Source organism: Mastomys coucha, unplaced genomic scaffold (assembly GCF_008632895.1).
Source record: "Mastomys coucha isolate ucsf_1 unplaced genomic scaffold, UCSF_Mcou_1 pScaffold15, whole genome shotgun sequence".
Lineage (NCBI taxonomy): Eukaryota > Metazoa > Chordata > Mammalia > Rodentia > Muridae > Mastomys > Mastomys coucha.
In genome coordinates, this window is record NW_022196897.1 from 39,502,141 (window position 1) to 39,518,198 (window position 16,058).

At 40.8% G+C, this 16,058-nt stretch overlaps 1 protein-coding gene across 35 annotated transcripts in view; it reads right to left on the reverse strand.

Moving 5' to 3' along the window:
- Positions 1-16,058, reverse strand: part of Neb (nebulin) — a 195,210-nt gene that overhangs the window by 36,350 nt on the left and 142,802 nt on the right. For 33 of the 35 annotated variants that reach the window (XM_031370219.1, XM_031370252.1, XM_031370225.1 and 30 more), the window contains exons 115-129: positions 15,950-16,057; positions 15,281-15,385; positions 15,086-15,190; positions 13,569-13,667; positions 13,050-13,160; positions 12,358-12,462; positions 11,660-11,764; positions 11,106-11,210; positions 8,979-9,083; positions 8,745-8,849; positions 7,877-7,981; positions 6,629-6,733; positions 5,228-5,332; positions 2,972-3,076; positions 2,534-2,641 (exon numbers count right to left, since the gene is read on the reverse strand). In XM_031370219.1, the coding sequence (XP_031226079.1) occupies positions 2,534-2,641; positions 2,972-3,076; positions 5,228-5,332; positions 6,629-6,733; positions 7,877-7,981; positions 8,745-8,849; positions 8,979-9,083; positions 11,106-11,210; positions 11,660-11,764; positions 12,358-12,462; positions 13,050-13,160; positions 13,569-13,667; positions 15,086-15,190; positions 15,281-15,385; positions 15,950-16,057 (1,581 nt within the window). Of the gene's footprint in view, positions 1-2,533; positions 2,642-2,971; positions 3,077-4,485; positions 4,591-5,227; positions 5,333-6,628; positions 6,734-7,876; positions 7,982-8,744; positions 8,850-8,978; positions 9,084-11,105; positions 11,211-11,659; positions 11,765-12,357; positions 12,463-13,049; positions 13,161-13,568; positions 13,668-15,085; positions 15,191-15,280; positions 15,386-15,949; position 16,058 lie in introns of all 35 variants that reach the window. The other 2 variants (XM_031370253.1, XM_031370217.1) reach the window with 2 other exon arrangements.

Consider the following 16,058-nt stretch of genomic DNA (forward strand, 5'->3'; position numbering starts at 1 on the left):
CCTCCTCCTTCTCCTCCTCCTCCTTCCTTCTTCTTCTTCTTTTATTGGACATTTTCTTTATTTACATTTCAAATGTTATCTCCTTTCCAGGTCTCCCCCCTGGAACCCTCTATCCCTTCCCCCTGCCTCTCCACCACCCACCCACCCACTCCCATCTTCCTACTCTGGCATTCCCCTACACTGGGGCATCGAATCCCCTCAGGCCCAAGGGCCACTCCTCCCACTGATGTCCAACAAGGCCATCTTCTGCCACATATGAGCCATGGGTCTCTCCATGTGTATTCTTTGGTTGGTGGTCCAGTCCCTAGGAGCTCCGGGGGTGGGGGAGGGGGTCTGGCTGGTTGACATTGTTTCAAGTGCACATGTGTATGCATGGGCCAAGAAGCTCAGATATCACGGAGTTATTTAAAACATTGAATTTTGGTGAGGTATGTTGATTCATGCACTTTGGAAGGCTGAGGCAGGAGAATCATAGTGAGTTCAAGGCCAGGCTTGGCTAGAAAGTGAGCTCTAGGCCAGTCTGAGCTACAGAATTAAACATTCTAAAAATAAAAAATATTGAATCTTTTTTTCAATGAATCAATGGTGGTTTTTCAGTTATAAAGATCAAAACAAATATCTGGTTTGGTATTGTTTATCTTTTGAAACAGGCTCTTTCTACACAGCTCTGCCTGGCCATAGTAAACCAGCAATCTTCCTGGCCAGGCTCCCAAATGCTAGGATTATACGCATGTACTGCTATGCCAACCTAAAGTCAAGAATATGAAAATTTATGAATACAAACTCTCCTGATATTCAGAGTGTGAGAACATAACAGCTAGTTCATTTTCTCCGGGAAGATAAAGCTGGCAGAGCGGTTTTGGTTGGGTCACGCTGCACTTTTTATAATGGCCTCCATGGGACCTCTTCCACATGCTGTCCTAGAATGTGGCTATGCTGTCTGCTCTTCCAGAACTGGTGACCATTTCTTTCTCATTTGCCATAGTTTGAAACTGTAACTTCCCTAAAGTCTGATAAGCTAACTAACGTCTTGGCCCCCAGCCTCAGGTGCTGCTGGCAGGCAGTAAAACGTGGCTTCCCCTCCTACAGGCCTGCTACTTCCCAGCATTGTAGCCTGTCCTCAGAGGGGACAGTGAGACGCAACTCCTTTCTCTTCCTTTTTTGTATCTCACACTGAGGTTAGTGTTTTGCTTTGCTGTGTACCTCTGCAGCAAATAAGTTGCAGCCTTACCCAGGCTCAAGCAACAGGGTCAATCAATCACAGAGTAGAAATGCTCAACAAGGAGCCAATATACAACTTTCTTTTTCTAAGGGGATGCATCTCAGTGACAGCAAGTGAACACATCTTTTGGAATAGGTGTAAAAGGTAGGGAGAAAATGATGTTTGAGTTCTAGGAATAACTCTCAACTGACTTCAAAGCTTTGGCCCTCTGCCTCCTAGAGCTTAGACATTACACTGGTAGATGCCAAGCAATACAGAAAAGAGGCACAGAAGGGGCCTCATTCATACAGTCAGCCATCCACTGTCAGTTGTGTGAGTATGGCTCTCTGCGGACTCAGCTTCACAGAGCTGTGCTCATCTTGATCAGAACTGCCACGTCTGTCTGACGGTCACCCTGGTCACCCAGCTCAGCTTTTCCTGCCAAGTTTCCTAGCAAAACACTTGGACAAAACCACTGTAGTGACATATAGACCTTTATCACCAAAGGCTGGTGCCAGAGAAGGACTTTTATCTTTTTTTAATATTTATTTATTTATTTTATGTGAGTACACTGTCACTATCTTTAGACACACCAGAAGAGGGCATCAGATCCCATTATAGATGTTTGTAAGCCACCATGTGGGTGCTGGGAATTGAACTCAGGACCTCTGGAAGAGCAGTCAGTGCTCTTAACTGCTGAGCCATCTCCCCAGCCCAAAGGACCTTTTGAGCTTACTGTTTCCTGTTGGTTTTGTCTGCTTTTGGTTTTGAGATGGGCTCTCACTATACACTTCTGGCTGGTGTAGAACTCACAGGGACCTGTCTACCTCTGCCTCTGTAGTGCTGGGATTAAAGACATGGGCCATGTCTCAACTGACATTATCTCTAGAGGAGCAGGTCCATTTCTGGGTCTGGTAAAGTTGCCTTTGACCTGACCAATATTCATGTCTCTCCCTCTGATACAAACTGCAGGAATCAGCTTTGTCTTGCTGCCCTGGGCTAAGCTTTGCCACTGAGTTCTCTCCAATTGCACTCTGTGCCTCTGGATCTACCTGCCCTTTCCATCCACATCGGTGTGGCTCTGATAACCTGGGACCAGGTCTTGGAAGAGCCACCTTGAATCCTGGCCTAGCCGTGCCCCTGTTGTCTGCCAATAACATTTGGAACAGACCTATTTTGCTGTGTCCCATCAGCTCACAGAATCACAAGGAAGATGGAGGGTTGTCATTTTAGGGCATTAGGCTGCTGAGTGGTTTTTCCACAGGTCACTGCCTAGAGTTTACTGCATCACATTGAAAGTCCAAGACAGAGGGGCTAACAAAGGTTACTCACATCACTGACTTCATCCTTCACTTTGCGGACATGCAGCAGCATGGGTGTGTCGTGGATGGTGGTGTAGCCTCTGGGTCTGGCCTTGTTGTATTCCAGTTTATAAAGTATCTGAAGCAGATCAAAAAAGCAGGGGGGTACAACATCATGTCTCTCCATTTACAATTTAAAATACACATGGCAAGTGAGTAGGAAGGACAGGCAGTTCTATAAACCCGACAGGTATTCACATGCTATCTGCTGGGGCCTCTGTCTCTTCCTGGCTTGCTTGCTGATTTGAATGGCAAGTCTTCAGTATGAAAGAAGAGCCCTGTGTACAGCGGGCAGGAATCCCCCTTGCCTCCCGCCTCCTGACAACCATTTCACACACAGTCTACAGTGGGCCTTGCCTGGGCAGATGTGCTGAGCCTGAGCATGCAAGTCCCTTTGCTCTGTACTTACATCACTGATTTGCTTGTTGACTTTTGTGGTGCGCAGGTGCTCTGGCGTGTCCACAACTGAGGTGAACTTGTCCTTTGACTTCTCATACTTTTTCCTATACTTGATCTAAATTGTGGAAGAAAGGACAAGTTACATTCGAGAATGGAAGCCTTAACAAAATCTCATGCAGCCCCAGAGTGTGTTGGCATCACGGTGGCTTCTGCCTTAAATGCTAACTGGAGATGTTTAACAAAGTTTGTATTTCATTGCAGTAGTGTAGTAGCATGGGCAGATACTTTCCAATAAATTTCATATACATGGAAGCAAAGGGGTTCTCAGATGTTAGGAGCCTGAGCCAAGGGCATGTATGCAGTAAATCTCAGAGGAAGACTGGACTCTTCTCTGGACTGACAATCTTACTCTAATATTCCATATTACATTGGTATTTTTCCATGTCCAAGTAAAATATATATCCAATAAAATGAATATATATGACTTTTAAAGTATTTTAGATTTTTTAATCTATCATCTGTCTATCTATCTATCTATCTATCTATTATCTATCTCTACTCTATCCATCTATCCATCCATCCACCCACCCACCCATCCATCCATCTATATATATTCTATCTATCTATAATCTATCTACCCATCATTTATTTTTCTTTCATATAATATATCTAAACAGTAGCCTCCCCTCCCTCCACTCCTCCCAGTCCCCCCATCTTCCCTCTCCCCCACATCCAAAATGGAATGTTTTTTTAATTCCCAAGTCACATTTTTTTTGTGGTTTTCTTTTTTTTTTTTTCATGCAGATAAGCTGTTTTAAGCAGGACAGATACAGAGACCAACAAATTTTCATGCACAGTGTTTTGATGATCCTATCAAGGCCAAGGATGTTATGTGAGAATGTATTCCTTTCTTGTATAGATTATTTTGACAACAAACTAAAATCGCAAAGCTTTCCACTAATACAAAAGATTGGCCAAGAGTTACCACATTTCTCTTCCAGTCTCTGAGGGAAAGGTGGCAGTGTGTGTGCAATGGACCTTGTGGGAAGACAATATTACCAACATGAATATGGCCAATGTCTGCAGGCTACATGGCTAGCCCTAGCTCTCTGAAACAGTTGCAGCGAGAACTGAGCAATGGGGCAATTAGAAGAAAACATTAAACATTCAGACCTTTCGAAGTCACTAATGTACCAAAGAACCTTAATTTCTAATTAATTTCTAATCTTCCTCTCGAAGCAAACACTAAAAAACATGAATAAATGTTATTTGAAACAAATGTCAACTTGAAAAAAATGCACGGAGACTCTGTTGATCTTTGAAGATTTCTAAGCATTAGATGTGCAGACAGTGGCTGTCTGGTATACTAGGCCATAGTCAGATTTTATTTCTAAGGAGTGAATATTCATATGCTTTATCATGGGAAAGCAGCAGGGGCAGAGGTCAGGAGAGGAGGCCAATGAAAGCGTAAAAGGAACTGCACCGAAGGTCTAGGCCTGCTTTTCACACCCTGTTAGACATTACCTGGCTCCACATGTGTGTATTGTAGAGAGCAGTCAACATATCTGGGCGCAGGATTTCATTACAGCCTTGTTTCAGAAGCATCTTGGCACTAGATTTATATTTTCTCTGTCCATGCAAAGAGCAGTGAAGCACAAAAGAGACTCATGAAGACAGAAAGAACATAGCTCTATATCCCAGTCACCTCTGAGTGAAGAGATGTAGGCTTAGCACACTTTGCGCACTCACAGAGCTGTACGGTGAAGCCCCCGTGTGGAATGCAAGGAGAGTGGCTGAACTATTTATACTTTGGCTCTCCGCAATCCTTGCAAATGAGTAGGACAGAGGTAGCAATATGTATGTCACCACCCAGAGTGCCTTACGAAGATGACATCATCAGAACAGAAAAATATAGTAGGGATTTCCTCTGTCTTTTTTCTTCCATAACTTAAAAAAACATTTTTTTTAACAACTCAATTTGCAGTTTATAGTTGCTGTTAACAAATGGGTTCTACAGAAGAATAAAACAGAGAGAGCCCTGGCTTCTGTTTTCACCTTCACCACGGCACAAGTGAGTACACAGAGCATTGACTGGCACACTCAAATAGCTCACAGGCTCTTTGGGTGGCTAGACAGATATTTTGAAACAGAACATCCCAATATCATAGGCAGAACCTATGACATCCTTGCAGCAGACGGGACGACACCTTGGGAGAAATCGGAGCACAGTCCTGCCTGGGCCGAGCCGCTGGCCTCATCACAGTACCTGGCTGATCTGGTCGCCTGCGGTCTTAGCCAGCAGATGTCTAGGTTCATCGACTACCAGGTGGTATTTATCTTTCCGCTGCTCATAATCAGCTCTGTATTTTTTCTGCTCAAACATCATATTAAATTATAGCAAGAATATGACATGGAGGGTACAAGGTAATGTCTCAATCAAAGCACTCCAGAGAGTTTGAAACCTATCAATCCCCAGGACAATGTTTAGATGATCATACGGAGAGTCAGAATGACAAGTGAACATAGATTTTCTGGAGAGAGGCTGGAACCTGGGAGAGAGCAACCACTGGAGCTAACCGAAGGACCTTAGGCCCATATGTTTTCATCTTGGCATAAGACAAAGATGTTAGTGATGCCAGGCTGTATAGAATCTTACGCTGTATTTAAAATGAGGTCCCAGTAACCTACAAGTTTAATATACAAGGCAGCAAGAATCTAAAAGTATAATTAATGCTATACATAAGTATAACTAACTATAATATCCAAAAGTATAACTAGGTTTACTCAAGGGAAGTTGTACTAACTTACTTGATGATTTAAAAGACACTTGGAAATTATTCATGAAATAGGGAAAATAAAATATATCAAGACTGTCATGGGAAGCTGCTGATGGTATTGTTTTGAGAGTTTTCCTGCCTGGAAATGTCTTGAAATGAAATAGAGAAAAATGAATTAAAATTGGCAAAGGCCATACATGGAAATGCACCGCTGGTTACAGTCTCATTGTTACTTCTCCCTTATTAACTATCTAACATGTTTGAACTTATGCAAGTCCACGGATTATCTGAAAGTAGAAAAGTGTAAGTTTAGTTATGAAAACATCTAAACATTATAAAAACTCCCCAGTTAGGACTCACTGCTTGATTATTTCAACTTGCTCGAATTATATTCGTTATATCACTATAAAAACAGATATAAGAAAGGAGGAGTAGAATATAAAGGGAGCTGTAAATAGATACTACTATGCATCCAGTCCCATGGGAGTAACAATAATATATTTGAATGCATGATTCACATAACTATCCCTATTAAGGGAACCAGAGTTCTAACCACTTCCATTTTGGTACCTTTCTGGGATTACTGAATCAACCTTGACCATCTAGGTCTCCCAGGTCTTCACAGGTTAAAGGCATTTAGATGATAGTTCATAAAATCCATCCTCTCTCTGGCACCATAAGACTGTTACAGAGGTGAAGATGAACGTAGGCCTACTCAAGGTTTTGGCAGAGCCTACCAGATAATGACATTGTATAGTCTTTCCAAGTCCTTAAATGGAATGGACATTTAGGACAGATTTTCTGTCATGCTATATATTAGATTTTAATGAAATAGCCCTATAGATTTCTTAAGAGAACTGGATAGGCCTAATCAAATTAGTTGTACGTACCTCATTCATCAATTGAGTTGCATACTTGAAATGTCTGTTAATTGGACAGTCAGCAACATACTTGAAGTTTGACTTTGTTCTTTCAAATACTTCTTTATACTTATACTGGGGGAAAAAACAGAATTATTTTATTGTTTATCCAATCTTACGGATGAGCAATGCTCTTTATCTTATAATTGTAATAATGCTGATAATAGAGCTAACAAGTCTTTATTGAGTTTTTTTTTTCTTTATCTCCTGGAGCAGTGCAAAGCGGAAGGGTTGACATCCTGAAAATAGTCCTAAATACACAGTATGCTACTAGATGCTCACCAAATACAAATTCCATGCTGTGCAAAGACTGAAAGTTTCTTCTTCTCTGTTTTGGCATAGTGCAATGATTCTACTTTAATGTATTTTGATAGGCCATGGGAAAGCAGTTTTTGGTCCATTAAACTATAGTTTTCTAGCAACTAAATAAAGTTTTACAGAGCAGAGTGGGTAATGACCTAGTTACCCTGCAACTTGTTTTTAAACAGCTCTACAAATTAAGAATGTTTTAAAAATATAACTTTAAGTGATTCTAACAAAGAAAATAGATGCTATAATAAATAGGACCCACCAAGTCTACTGTAAAATATCTTCTGTCTGGCACCTATCAGAGAAGTTGGATGTTTTTTATTTTAGATTAAAAGCAAATTCAACTGATTTATTTTTTTAATAGAAAAATGAGGTCCCCAAACTGTAATTCGCCTCATATACATTGTTTGTATATTAAAATAACCATACTTGATATTTGTTGCTGTATTAATGCTCTAGTCAGGTGAATCATCCCTATACATTCATGAGAGGGAACTCTGGAATAGTCATAAATAGTCATACTACATAATTCTTCACCAAATACAAATAAGCCCCATTAATGAGGTCAGCACTAAGGAAATCTCTAGCCAGGCATGACTGCACATGCCTTTAATCCTAACTCTTCAGGAGGCAGAGAGAGCCAGAGCTCTGTGAGTTCAAGGCCAACTACTCAGTACACATAGTAAGTTCTAGGCCAGCCCAGGCTACATAGTAAGACCCAGTCAAAAACCAAAACAAAACAAATTTGAAAATCTCTAAAAGTGAAGAGTTCAGCATGGGTTGAGTTACAGGGTCTAGAAGTGAGGACAGAGACAAAGCTATAAAAGGCTTTCCCAGGGCTCATCTCTGCAAGCTCCGATATTATATTTAATGACAAAGCCGCTCTCCTGGAGAAGATAGTAGGTATACCTTGCTGTAGAGAGTCTTGTTCTGTCCAGCTAGCGTCAAGTCAGGAGTATCATAGGCATAGCAACCAATGCCTTTAAGCCAGGTCAAATCTTCTTTATATTTTACCTAAGAGAAGAGGAGTATCAAGGCGTTTTAGTAATTCATCTCTAAGAGGTATAGGTTAGGAGCCATCCAAGTGAACAAATTGGAAACTTTGATTCCCAAAGTTTGTCAATGTAATGAAGATTTAAAATAGTCTGTTTTATTAAATAAATTTCTAGAATTACTGATTTCTTATGATTTATAATATTTAGAAATTTTCATTTTTATTATTAATTAAACTCAACCTTAACCAGTATACTTTTCTATAGAGAATATCATTGGCTTGGCAGCTAATCTGTCACGCAGACAGGTGAAACCTCTTCCTAAATGGGCCTTGCTTCCTGTCATATTCTCTTCAAAGGACCCACGATAGGTATGAACTATATTGCTTTAAGTCATTGAGGAAAACAAAGGGGGACAAATTTGAGTATAATTTTCCCTCTCCTAAGCTCAGGCTTAATCACTTAGGAATTACATTTTAATTAATAAAACCATACCCAAGATCTAAACTCTATGGAAGTGGGGCCAACTAAATGGCTCAGCAGGTAAAGGTACATGCGACAGAGATCCCTAATGGTAGTGGGAGACCCAACTCCCACAAGTCGTCCTTTGAACCCAATGCATTCACTGTTTCTCATGTGCCGTGGCATGTGAGACCTACTCCCTATCTCTGCAAAAAACAAAAGAGTAAACTAGGCAAGTAGTGCAGCAGTTTTTATGCAGTGGCTGATGTCATAACTCACAGGGGAGAACAGATTTCTATGTGAAAACGGATGATAATACTCACATCGCTGACAGCATCAGTGACGGCCCGGTGGTGGAAATGTTCAGGGCGATCGGGAATGGAACTCCAGATTCCCAGCTGGCTCATGTAGTTTTCCTTGTATTTCACCTGTAAAAATGTAAAGGCAGCTATAAAGTTGACTCAAAATTAATATAAAGCACATCCCCTGTAGTTTTAGAAAAGTGAGAAGTGTTGGGTCACAGAACCCATTTCAAGCGGTCACATCCAGGGACATACTTTACTGATGTCATCTGTGACTTTGCGATGATACACAATGTCCAGGGCGTCCTTCACTGTGTGATATTTCCCTTTAGTCTTCTGAAATGTTTCTTTGTAGCGAAGCTGTTAAGAGAGAATACAACACTGTTTATGAAGATTACCAAGTTAAATAACTCAGGTCAGTTCAGTTTTAACTCTCGTGAGTTTCTCTCTTAGATTTCCCCATGAATGAAATTAGGGAAAATCTATTTAAATCTATTAATCTATTAAACCCATTTAATCTATTAAAAGCTTGAAAAGCCACTCCAGATGTTGGAAGAGAAAAAGACACTAAAGAAACTTCATAATTAAAAAAAAAAATACATGGATTGATGAAGTAGTAATAGATGGAGCCATGGTTCATGGTTGTGCAAATATCCAATTGTTAGTGATGGGCGAAACCATGTGGGGCATGTTAGAATTCTCTGTATGTCTTTGCTGTCTTTCTTTAAATAGAAGACTACTTAACTTTAAAAAAGAACTATATGTAAATGTTAAAGGACTTTATTTCGGGGATGGGGAGGAAGCAAACAACAGCGAAGACCATAGCCTTGCTCTGTCTAAGACAAACTAATAATGTCTCAGCTCCCACCCCTGCTGTTAAAATACTTTTCCACTAAGCAGTCTTGAAATTTCACTTTATTATGACTGTCATCTTTGTGACATGATGACTCTACTTGTCTCATCTGGGTAAGACAGATGCTTCTCTAGGCGACCTGCTTTCGGTCCTGAGCAAGCATGTAGTGAAAGAGGTGTATTCTGAAATACTTTGTTTTTTACATGGGTGATGTTAGAAAATTACTTGTGGGTCCAGCCATGGTTGATATATCAAATCTAACATCCTTGTTGCGCTGGAGTGTTTTAAAAGATTAAGATTTTTTTAGAATTTTGGTTTTTTAAGGACTGTTAAAGATTAAGAATACAAAAATTGCTATAGGGGAAGTTCTAGGGTACAGTTGGGCCCTGGGATCAATCTCAGTGTATGCAAAGAAAATTAAATTTGATACAAGTTAATATTGACAAGTATTGGGCACAGTGACTCAAACAGTGTACTCTCAGGATTTGGGAGGGACTATTGTGAGTTTGAGGCCAACCTGGGCTACACAGTGAATGAGAGGCCACCTTGGCTACAAAGTAAAAACTTAAGTCAACAAAACAAAATGTGAAAAATTCAGCTGTAACCTTGAATGACAAAGACAGGGGATGTCACACAAGGACTGAAACTATACTGAAGGATAGATTTTTGAAGTGAATCTATAGTTTTCTCAGCTTGCAGTTTAAGAACTAACTAGAATTGTCTTTTTCCTAGTAATTACCTGATGCCGCCATGAAATCTAGAGTTACACTGTGGGTACATAGTGCTGGCTGGGGCTTTCAGCTAGGTGTAAGTCTAGTTGTCCAATCCACTAAGAGTTGTAGCAATAGATATAGCACATCTACAGTTGAGTTCTGAGGCACAAAGCCAGGAGACCCTCCCTCAAGAGGACTAGTGATTCCTATCTTCAGAAACAGATGAACCTGGCAATAGAAGGCAGATTTTTCCCTGGTCGGGTGATGTGGACAAAGAAGTCCCTCCTCTGATTCTAGCTACTGTACTTATGTGTCCTGGCACTCACACACTCTACAGTAGGCACTTAAGAGAAGATAGAGAGAATTTCCCAAGCACTAACAAGCTCAGAGTGTAATAGACACATTATTAACTTTTTTTGTGTGTGTGTAGTCTTACTCTATTACCATGTTTCTCATCCTATTTCACACAAGAAAAATTAGACAAATTATATAGAACTGAAGATCAGGCAACTTAACTGAATATATATATTTTTTGTACCCAAGACCATCATTTTATGTCTAAATGAACTAGCTATCAAGTATCTCTAGGATGCTGCCCAAGAACTAAAAGGAAGGGTCATGTTGTTGCCCAGGAGATAATGACTAGCTTGTAGCATCTCAACACAGTTCTTAGCTACTTGGCTGGAGTGATGCTGTGTGTGTGTGTGTGTGTGTTCTTTCCTGATCCATGCTGTGGGCAATGACTTGGAGCGATAGATGTAACAGAACAGCTCTCTCTATTATAGCAGGAGAAGCAAGAAAGGAAGGGGCACTCACATCACTGGCATTCCAGTAAGCTCTCTTGGCTCTGATGAGGATCGGTGTGTCTGCAACTGGTGTATACTTGTCCTTCATCTTTTCATATTGAATCTTGTACTTTTTCTAAGGTATACAAAGAGGAGAGAAAGACAAACAAGTTTAAATTCCATAATAATTATTGTGGCGTGTTGGTGTGTGTATATACATGCATATGACATATGCATGCAGTCTGAGGATAACTGTGTGGGTTGGTTCTCCTTCCAATTTTATGTGGGCTCTGGGGATTGAACTCCAGGCTGTCAGGCTTGTCCCAAAAGCACATACAATAACATGGCTCTTCATGTGTAGAGCCATGGCACCAGCCCAAGTTCATGTTTTAACCCTTTCCAATTTACACCCAAGTCACAAAACTAAGAGAAAGGCGTAGTGTATCTCATTCGTAGAGCACAGCTTCTGTGTCTGGGTGATGATGAGCATACTTTGTAGTGGTAAAAGGCTCATTGACATAACAGGTAAAGGCTTGGAAGGATTTCTTAGCTAATGGATGTGTTGGTATGGAATCCTTATCTTACCTCGCTGACCATGTCCTTCACATCTTTAGCATGCTGCAAGGCTGTGGTCTGATTTCCAGCATGGTGATGGGGTCTCTCTTTAGTGGCAAGCTCAACATAGAGATACTGGGTAATAAGAGAACAGGGGAAGAGTTAGAGATGAAGTTTCAGTCTGTTCCTCTTCATTTCGAGTCTTGATCTATGTGTGTGTGTATTTGGCTACCTAAGGTTGTTGTCGGTGTATGTGTTTTGTGAATTTGTTTCTCTGGATGTGACATTTGAAAACATGTATCCATGAACCAGCTGTCTAAAAGTCCTTCTGCTGGACTTGATCCAGTGGAAAGCCACGTGATAAGGAATGCCAACATAAGACTAAATGGAGTCTGAAAGATCCTTCAGCGTCCTTTCCCCCTAACTTGGCCTGCCTATGTGACAGAGTTTCATTGGTCTGTAGATAACAGACACATTATTAAAGTGATCAAAGAACCATTTTTACTACTTAGAGCTCATGACCTGAGGATAAAATCAGACAGCCCTTAGCAGAGAAGACATGGAGCCTCTGCCTGTGAAAACCCAAGCGCAGTTATGATAGTCCCAAAGAAAACTGCTGTATTAGTGGACATAGGCTGCAGCAAGGACAGCAACCAACCCAGGTTAGTTGTCCAGTAGTCTTACACCTCATGGAAGACTAATAAATTTTCATTAATCATAGGCATTACCTGACTCTGAAGCTTCTGTCCTCGCTTGGCTCTTAGAAGGTCAGGGGTGTCAGGAACTGAAGTGAAGATAGACTTCTGCTTCTTGCCTGAGGCTCTGTACACCAGCTAGAGGCAAGAGAAGAACCCTCTGTCACTTCCTCTTGGCTGGCATGGCTAGTGTTCTGTGGATGCCCTGACTGCTTGCTTGGGGGTAAGGCAGGCAACTGACTGCTACAACTGGCGAAGTTTCTTCCTTCTAAATTGATGGTTCATGAATATTTGCCTCCTGAACTTTCTCTCCATGCCTTTGCATCAACACAGCAGACATTATCAAGCAACCCCAAAGTCAATTACCCTGTTGCTATATCCTTAGTTCCATACACAAAGACAGAAAAACTTGAATTAATGTTAGTTTGTAGACAATTGTTTAAGGCAAAGACTTTCTAAGCTATAAAATCATGTCAAATCTCTTATTTACCCTAGTTAGAGAAGGGCAACTATTAATGTCCTTTTTACAAGAAGAGAAAAAAACATGAACAGGCCAACTGATTTATATAGAGACACTGGGACACTCTGCAGTCAAGCACAGAAGGGACATCTTTTCCTTGTCATCAACGAGTACTGATCATCATAGACAGGAACTGAGAATCTTGAGTAGCTCAGTCCATCTGGTCTACCTGCCTTTTATGTAGTGGCAGGTGATGCATCCTTACCTCACTCAGATGTGTCTTCAGTTCCTGCACTTTTCTGTATTCTGGGGTGTCGAGCACCACTTTGTATTTGTCTCGCATCTTCCTGGCATTATCCGTGTATAGGTAATTCGACTTAGAAGAAGAAAGCCAGAAACACAAGTTGATTAGTCATTTAAGGGAACGAATGTTATGTCTTTCAAATGACTGTCATATGCAAACTGAGAAGGCTCTAAATGTGTCCTGGGATGCTAAGGGTCTCATCATTTCTACCCCATTTTCTCCCTCTGGGGGGAACAAAACAATATCAAACAAGAACAAAAATAACCATCACTTAGCTAAGTTAATTACCTAAGTTAAGTTAAGTTTATAACAGGCACAGATCATCATAAGTAAAATATGACCTACTCAAGTGGGTTGGTGGCAAATTTTACCTTAAAAGTAGATGTAGGCCTAAGATTCTTTCTGCTCTTCCCCTGACTAGAAGCTAGCAATGGGGTGTATGATAGCTGTATTGGGGAAGCTGTGAAGATGTGTCCTCACCCAGAGTTTCCTTAGATGCCGGGACCTGACCATGTCAGGGGTGTCATACAGGAAGCAGCCAAGTCCCTTCAAGATCTGCAGGTCCTCTTTGTATTTAATCTGTGGAGCAAACGCAGACATATAGTTATGAGCCAGTGTAAATATAAGTCAAAAGGACACAGACAGCCACACTTCTTCACTGGTGCAGTTTTGCTTTCTGTGGTTTCAGTTTTCCATTGTCAACTGTTATGAAAAAACTAGAAAATTCCAGAAAGAAGCAGTGTGTGCATTTTAAATATCTTTTATTTTAGTATATTGTTATGATTATTTTACTGTATTATGAGTTGTTAACTTACTGTTGTGTGCCTTAGTCACAATTTAAACTCTATCAAGAGTATGTAGTAGAGTCATGGTTTGTTCCATCCATTGGTGGTCTATGGAAGGTTTCCTCTACAGATAAGGGGGGGGGGGACTGGATTTTTCTAAAGCTTGATTCAACATGTATACCTTATTCTCTTACTCTGTCTGCATCCAAACTGTACATTAAATCTCTAACCCTCAGCCAAATGGAGAACAGTGATATTGTGTTATCCTGTCTAGGAAAAATTTGCAGATTCAATGAGTGGGTCCACCAGGAAAAGGAGACATCCAAAAAGCTTTTGTTTGTTTGTTTGTTTGTTTGTTTGTTTGTTTTTAATGGCAGTAGGAAGATACTAAGAGGGAGTGCTAACAGGATCAGGAGAAGAAAGAAACCTAATATGACCAGGGACACAAGACACTAGAACAGTAGGAGTTGGTGAAGATCTTGTGTTGACACAGAATGGCAGTGACTGAACAAGAGGACATGGTGGCCATTCCTGTTCCTCCACTGGTTTTCTCATGACTTTTCCTGTGGCCAGAAAACTGTGGGAATTCCCTCACAATTTCACCTCCAAATTGTACATAAGTTATGAAATATGCAGTGGAAAAAGCTTTTTAAAGCCCATACGGAGTATTTTCTTCTTTTTCTTTTTTATTATATATTTTCTTTATTTACACGTCATATGGTTTCTCCTTTCCCAGTTTCCCCTCCAAAACAAAACAAAACAAACAAACAAACAAACAACAAAAAACCCCAACAAGAACAAACCCCTGTTGCTTCCCCCCTCTCCCTGCTTGCCACTCCACCCTCTTTCACTTATTGGCCCTGGCATTCCCCTACACTGGGGCACAGAACCTTCACAGGGCTGAGGTCCTCTCCTCCCATTGATGACCGACTTTGCAATCCTCTACTATACACATGCTGCCAGAGCAATCAGTCCCACTATGTGTACTCCTTGGTTGGTGGTTGAGACCCTGGGAGCTCTGAGGGTACTAGTTAGTTCATATTGTTGTTCATCCTAAGGGGCTGCAAACCCTTCAGCTCCTTTGGTCCTTCCTCTAGTTCCTTCATTGGGGACCCTATACTCAGTTCAATGGCTCACACTGAGTATCTTAAATGCTAAAAGCAATGCTATTTCTCCACTTGGACTCATAGAAAGAGCTTATAAGATGCTTACATCACTGGTAATGTCTCCCACGTAGCGACAGTGCAACACTTGGGGTGTGTATGGCAGCGAGATCATGTGACCCTGCATCTTGAAGAAGTCTGATTTGTAGATCAACTAAAGTGGGGGAGAACATAGTCATGTTAGAGAGCAAATAGTCAGCATTTCTCCCTGGACAGAGAGCCTGTCTGCTTCCCATACTCGTACCTCACTGACAGCTTCTTGTGTCTTCTTGACTTGGCGGATTTCAGGTGTGTCTGGAGTTGTATGAATCTTGTCTTTTAGTTTGTGATACAGTTCTCGATATAGTCTCTGCAGTGAAGGAGAAACCATTCTCAATGTTTAGGGCAGGATCATAAGGGTATCTACTGACTAATAAACAAATACTTTACACAAAGGACCAAGAGAGGAAATTCTGGGACTACAAAATGATTTAAGATTAGAATGAAAGAAAATGCTTCTTTCATTTAGGTGAAGAATTCAGGTGTAAAGTAGTCTGTGTTCCATGAGATGGTAGTTTAGTAGGGCAGATATACAAATAGAGCTGATGAAAAGCAGGGTGATAAGCCAGGCACAAATACAATCAAATGAAAGATTTAACACAGATACCAAAATGAATTATTTCTTTAGAAAAATAAAAAGCTCAGTGTAGTTTATGGAACCAAGTCTCTATGATGATTTAACAAATAGGAAAACAAACAAAACAAAACAAACAGACAGAAACACTGAGAGAGGCACCAGAACCAAAATAGGGTCCTCATCCTGTTGTCCAGTCTGCAAGCTTACAGATGAAACACAGGAATTCTTAATGTTTTCCAAACAAAGCCATCATTTTGAAGTTCAGTAGTTTTCCCAGAGAATGAGTGTTCACGGTACCTCACTAGTAACGTTGTTGACTCTCCGGACATGGACAAATGGGACGTCCTTGGGTCCAAGCGTGTACCCATTTGCCTTGATGTGTTCATAGGCTTCTTTGTATTTGAAC